Below are 6,502 nucleotides of genomic sequence, written 5' to 3'. Positions count from 1 at the left end.
TTTTCCAAAGCATACCTTAAGTTAGAATTTTAGAGCCATTGGTTTCCATGTAAATTATCTTGAAAGGCGGTAAGAATTCACTTGAAATAAAATATGTTGCTATGTTGGTGATATGTAGTAATCACCAAGAACATTTACTGTAGGTCACTAGATTTTCTTTCAAGGAAACTCTTACACAAGAGCGTTGTTTGCTGAACATCGGTGACACTGATGACGAGATCTTTTGCATCACTTTTTTTGGTTTCCAAGCCTAATCTCATTTTTAAATTATTAGGACGAGTATGACAGTAAACCTTTTCCTTCTCCTAGTGAGCCGGATCCATCGAAGCTGTTACGGCGTGGATGCATAAAGGTGAAACCCTCTGTGAATATGGTGCTGATGCAGGACACCCTGGAGGACCACGCAAGCCTCGCGGGAGCAGGAGGGAATGGAGGGAGGGGAGGAAGAAGAGGGGCAACTCTGCAGAGGCGGGCCGGAAGCAGCGCAATGCAGAACCCCTTCCCCAAGCAGCAGAGACACTTTACTGCCAGGATAGTCGCCATGGGGGATGACAGGGTACTGGGCCGCCTGGCCAAGACCTACTACTTCTTCAGGTGAGACACACATTATGTCACATGATTTGTATGTATGAGCTGATAGGATATATACCTGTCAGCTGTTTCGATTTATATCCCTTTATTACATTGTACTGTAGTAGTTGCATGTTATCATGTATGTTGGTCTTCCTCATTAACACAATAGCTCTATATCACAGTACAATAAGCAGTAAAATAATGGTAATGGAAATCTTAAATAGATGATATGAGAGAATTATTTTGCATAATAATGAGGACAAATAATTTCCATGGAAATTGTTGTAAACAATACAGAGTTGAAAGAAAGTGAATATACACATAAAAAAACTGTATATTAGAAATGAAAAATAATATTTTTGATGGTGTTGATTATCTTTCTCACAGAAATAGGAGGCTAGATTCAGCATGTTCACACCTAGTTCACATATACTGTAACACTCATTAAGCAACAACAATACAACTACATTATTTCAGCTGAACTGGAGAACTATAAAGTCACTACTTCTTCTATTGCAAATGTCATGTTAAGAGCCTAAACTTTTTGCTGGGATTGTCAAACTGCTCAGTCCAGCGTGCAACTCCCTTTGTGTTTCTCACGGATCTTTGGTTCGTCTTTGCAGGAAAAGGGAAGCACGGAGGCTTTTTCTTACAATGAAAGTCAACCTCCAGTTTTACTACATCCCTGTTTGCAGGGCTACAACTCCCATCTCCCCTGTCAAGGTAAGCCAACTTCCTCTTATCAACACACCACTGGCCTGGTATTGTGTGAAACTCCAAAGCTATAATTTGTAATAATCGATCACTTTGTATTTCTATCAAATCTGTTTTTAGTTTTTATTTGTATTGTTCTTGTCTGACGTTACTTGAAACTAAATGTTATTTCAAGTGTCTTTTCTCCAACATGCACTTTATTTTTAATTGTCCTGACTTGCCCCTGTTTGCCCTCACAAATGTGAAACTTAAAAAACGCAGTAGAATTCACATTCAGCAACACATCATCTCTTTTATTACTTGCTATCCTCCCTCAAACGCATATGCACAAAGGACAGAGGCACTCCTCGCTGCTGACACACAAGGTGTGCCTCAGATGAGCTATGGTTTGCCCTGAACATGTACATCTCCCTGCATAAAAAACAAGGGAGCAATAGTCTTCTTCTGGTGTTTGAACTAAAAGCATGCAGTAGCTAGAAGAAACAAAAAGTTCATACTTGTCATTTTTCCTCACTGCTGCTGATTTGCCAAATTTTATGTATTTTTGGTTCCGCTTACATGTTCCTTTTTTCTAGGAAAACTTCCATCAGGCCAAGGGGAATCCCTGCGCTCTTGGTTCCTACTTGAGCATGGTGGACCCATGGTACAACTCTAACATCAGAAGTTTAGGCTGCATGCTCCCCAAACTGGCTGAGATGGTACGATACAATTAAAACAATCTGAAGGAAAGCGCATTTATTTCACAGCGGGACTATGTTAGATACAGTTTTTGCCTGTGTTTGTTTGACTCATGGACACTTGCTTCTCTTTCACTGTTGTTGAAAATGTCATCACATTACCGCATCCCATTCAGTCAACGTGGCGACTGTTCTCAGCATAGGTTGAAACACAGGAAGTTGCACAACATCTTTTACTGCGAAGAAAATAAATGTTGATTTCGCTGAAACCACAGCTACAGTACAGAGCTACAGTAGTGAGTTTAAGCCTTAAACAGAAAGTAGAACTAGCATGAAAGTGGAATGCGAAGGAACATCTAGAAAATAAATAAAGTTGAATGTAAATGAACAGTTAAAGAGAAGATTCATTGATCGAGGTGACTTGTCTTTATGAGAATTATGGAAAAAGCTTGTTTTGTTCTAGAAAATATTTTAATTCCTTCAATTCCTTCATTTCCCTTGAAAACTAGATTAAATGAGATTTGTAATGCATAGTATTTTTCTCAAAATCCTGCATCTTCCTCTTTCTTCCAGAGCTTTTAGTTACTGGAAAAAAATGCATTTTTTGCACCTTGTCACTTTAAACTTGTGGCAGAATAACCTCTCTTACTAAAATGACTCTGAGTGAACATTACCAACCACTGTTGCAGCTGAATGTAAATGAAGCAGTTGACATTTTAGTGACTCATTATATTAACCCAAAGTGAGTTTGTGGTTATAACATCATGCAAGTAGGAGGGTTTCTCATGCCTTTTCTCTTCTTCTTCTTCTCTAGCAAAAGGCCAACCTAGGAAGGCCAAAAGACCCCTTTGTGTCTGATGTCGTTTCCTACTACGTTCGCACCGGCCAGCAACCCGTCTACTTCACCATTTACTTCGTTAAGGTAGTGTGATACATTATATGAGTAGATCTTTGTTTCTGAGCGTTAAAAACGCAGTGAGCTCTTCAATCTGAAGCATCTATTGAGCTGAACAGCTTTACACCTAAATGTTTTAAAGCTAAAATATTCAGAAATGTTGTTTGTTTCCATTAGCTCACATTCACCAGCCTGACAAAGGAGCCTGTGGAAGATGTGTTTCTTACCCATCTAGAAATGGAGTTCCCTGAGTTCAGACAGATCTCAGCGTCAATTAGAGGTGAATTGGGTATACAAGTGCATTATGTTTCCAGTGTTTTCTTCGATATTTGTGTTTTTATCTGCACAGCTTTGTATGTGTGTGGGTGCACAACCAAGTTTAACAACATGCCTGTTCCTCAAACAGATAAACAGAAGAAGAGCTCAGGGGAGGTATGCGGAGCTGTTGTCTCGATGAATTACAGAAAGGTAAGTTGTTTTTAAAGATTTGTTGTTTCCTTATTAGATTACTGTCGTGGGTGTATCGCCGTAGCTAAATGCCAATTACAATGACCAGAAAAATTGCTCAGAACGTTCAATTTTAGATTGTGTTGTTTGTGTGTGGGATGCCTTAGTGTGAATGCATAACATCTGACACTTACGTGTTTTGTTTGCGTGTGTCCAGGTGACATTAAGTGGCCGAGACATTGACAAGGGAATCTCAGTCAGGACGTCAGGCGCTCAGATCAACGCTATTCCCTCCACTGAAGCAGAAGGTTTAGTACTATAACACTCTCAATATTTCATACTTACAGTCAAATGTTCCTCTGTATGTTTTTTTTTTATATTTCATAGTTTTGTATTACTCTAGAGCTTCATTTTTTTTCTGCCTTTGTGTCATAGATCTGAACTGTTTGACACTGACATTAAATGAATCTCCAACAAAAACTAAAAACAACGTTATGGTGAGTCTTGGCAATATGTCTCCTTGAGTTCTTAAATATCTGTAGTGAATTATCTTTACGAAGAGTGGTTTATTCAACAATAAATGCTTTTATTCTTTTATTTTGAAATTTCCAGGAGTCAAAGATACGGACCAGCAACATTAAGATTCGCACTTTGGAGAGTCGATCTTTCACTGTTACACTAGACAGAGATTGTCGCAGGACCTACAGAGATGTGCAGAGGTAAGAGAGTCTAGACTCTGCTGTACTGTTACACCACTGCATTAAGGTCATATCAGGGTTTGGTGTTTCATTGGTTAGAAAAATTATTATAGATTGCCATCATTGCAATCAAAGCTCTAGCAGATCAAAGGGATCTCCGATTAATTAAGGCCATTTTTGGATATTTGAAATTGCTCTGTTGAGATCTAGTTTGTCCCACAGCTTGATTTGCATAATTTTCTCAATTAGATTTTTTTTTTTTTTTAACAGAATAAGTCTGAAAATTCTGAACAAATAGCTCATAAGAAATGAAAATCTGAAAACGTGTTCTTTTAACACATTCTTGACCAATCTGGACCCAGTTTCTGTGCAACCCAAACTGATGGCTCTACTTTCAACATCTTTGTGTTATAGCATCGAGATCTCCCCATGTCTTGATCCCGGATACTGCGTCCAGAAAAACATAAGCTCCAAATTCAAGTTGGGAGAGGACAAAGAGGCTGGACTGAGCAAATACATGAACAAAGGACTTCCTCTACCCATCAACACATTTGCTGGCATCATCACCTGATGTGATGGAGTAAGAATATTAAGACCATCCACGATGAGGTTTTGATGGCGGGGAAGAGTTGTTGCTTCTTAGAAAACAGAAGTCCTGTCTGACATAAGAAAATATAAAAGGAATCACCTTTGAGTCATACTGAGCTGCTCCTGAAACCACGTTGTTTCAGTTCTGTTGGTCATGACTGACTGCCATGTATGAAAAAGACTTCAAATCAAAGGCAACTTGATGCCAGTTGCAACACATGCAGTGCAAGTGTGACTTCTTGCAGTCAGTGGAGTAACCAGACGGCTTCTATTACAGTAACAGGGACAAAATGTTATTACGATGTAGGGTGTGGTTGGACTCCTAACAATGTTTCACTTTTCATGAGTGAATGTCAGTAAATATAACTAGATTGGAATAATGCCAAAGAACAATGTTGCCTGTGACACTGGAGTGACTGGCAGGGAAGAACAAGTAAGCAAAGGAATATACCTTTAAATATACGTTAAAGATTACTGACATTTGGATCACTAATCATAAGAACTTAACAGGCAATCTGGAAAATCTGATATGAAGGGTTGACTGTCTGTAACAGTTATTGTACTTCATAGACACACTACCTTTTTACTGCCTCCTTGATGCATGCACACACACACACACACAGTACACACACAAAAATGCAGACATACTGACTCACCTTGCCAGTCAGTTATTGGAACGTGCAGATTGTTAAAAGACTGGTACGATGACAGCTGGAGTTTACTGTCACCTTTGTTTTAGCTGAAAATTTCAAATAACTTGTTATTCCCGTACCTGTTTCATAATTGAATCTGTTGAATGTGCAAGCAATAGATGTAAGCCTTGGGTGTACTGTTTAAAAAACATTGTGGAAAGTTTCTTGAACGACACTATGTTTAGTGCAGAGGCTAGAGCCACATTCAAGGTCAGGAATTACTACAGAACAGAAGAAACCTTTGTGTTTTACTGTATTAGACGTACACATGCACAGACCAAGCTACATATAAATCAACTATAGCTTCAGACCGCTGACTTTGTCCTTGGTGCCATTGTCTATTTACTAGACGTGCAAGATTGTGTGTTGTATGCTTGATAATATACTGATCAAGAAAAAGAGCTAAACTTGGGGACACTCAAAAGTGAAACCTGCACATGTTCAGGTCTGTCAGCCTTGAGGTGTGAAAATCCCCTCTGAAGCTGTTGTTTGTTTCAGTTAGAATAGATAAACTGCATCTATTTGCACTAAAACTGCTGGATTTAAAAAATAAAATAAAATCCCTGTGGGAGTGGAGCAACAGTGTTTGTAAAGCATGAATATGACTTATGACTACATGTGTAATTATGTCATCACTTTACAAGTTATATGAATGTGTACATATATATAATACATTTATAATATACATATTATTAGACTACACACTCAAGAATAGCTCAAGATCTTATTTCTGATGCACTCCCACAGGTATGTATGGCAGTTAAGCACAACAGCCTCAGGAACTGGAAGTTATGTGTTACTGGATACACAGCATAACATGGCGCGCGTGTGTGTGTGGCTGGCAGGGTAAAATCATGAGTTTTGAAATTCATGATAAAGTTTGCACATTACTTTCATCTCGTGTTATATAAAGACGATGCCATTAAAAGCAAAATGCAATTCTGTAAATAAATGATTTTGTTTGGTAAAAGCAGTGGTTGCGTTTTATTATAAACGTGGTAAATATCAGTTTGAATCTCTGCATTTTTTTTCTGAATAAAACTACGTCTTCTGAGCTGTTTTGAAAGAGGAAGTGGTTTTTTGTGTAGGTTTGCCTTAACGCGCCGTGGAGTGAACGCGCCCATGCTGTAGGTGCGTCTAGTGGCAGCCAGATGGCGCTGTTGAATCACCAGCCTGAGCGGCGCTGAGACTCTTGAGCGCTGCACACACACCGGCTCT

At 38.9% G+C, this 6,502-nt stretch overlaps 1 protein-coding gene across 6 annotated transcripts in view; it reads left to right on the top strand.

The window, feature by feature from the left end:
• LOC118326840 (phosphoinositide 3-kinase regulatory subunit 6) overlaps positions 1-6,254 on the top strand; it is a 22,161-nt gene extending 15,907 nt beyond the window's left edge. For 4 of the 6 annotated variants that reach the window (XM_035659966.1, XM_035659961.1, XM_035659967.1 and 1 more), the window contains exons 12-21: positions 310-594; positions 1,197-1,296; positions 1,863-1,985; positions 2,779-2,886; positions 3,037-3,139; positions 3,266-3,327; positions 3,524-3,614; positions 3,742-3,803; positions 3,919-4,025; positions 4,419-6,254. In XM_035659966.1, the coding sequence (XP_035515859.1) occupies positions 310-594; positions 1,197-1,296; positions 1,863-1,985; positions 2,779-2,886; positions 3,037-3,139; positions 3,266-3,327; positions 3,524-3,614; positions 3,742-3,803; positions 3,919-4,025; positions 4,419-4,575 (1,198 nt within the window). In that variant the 3' untranslated portion in view covers positions 4,576-6,254. The remainder of the gene's footprint in view (positions 1-309; positions 595-1,196; positions 1,297-1,862; positions 1,986-2,778; positions 2,887-3,036; positions 3,140-3,265; positions 3,328-3,523; positions 3,615-3,741; positions 3,804-3,918; positions 4,026-4,418) is intronic. The other 2 variants (XM_035659963.1, XM_035659965.1) reach the window with 1 other exon arrangement.
• Positions 6,255-6,502: the final 248 nt, after the last annotated feature.

Source organism: Morone saxatilis, unplaced genomic scaffold (genome assembly GCF_004916995.1).
Source record: "Morone saxatilis isolate NCDOM2014 unplaced genomic scaffold, NCSU_SB_2.0 Contig17, whole genome shotgun sequence".
Taxonomy (NCBI): Eukaryota; Metazoa; Chordata; class Actinopteri; family Moronidae; genus Morone; species Morone saxatilis.
Note: the sequence above shows the minus strand (reverse complement) of the source record. Positions and strands in the feature narration are given on the sequence as shown.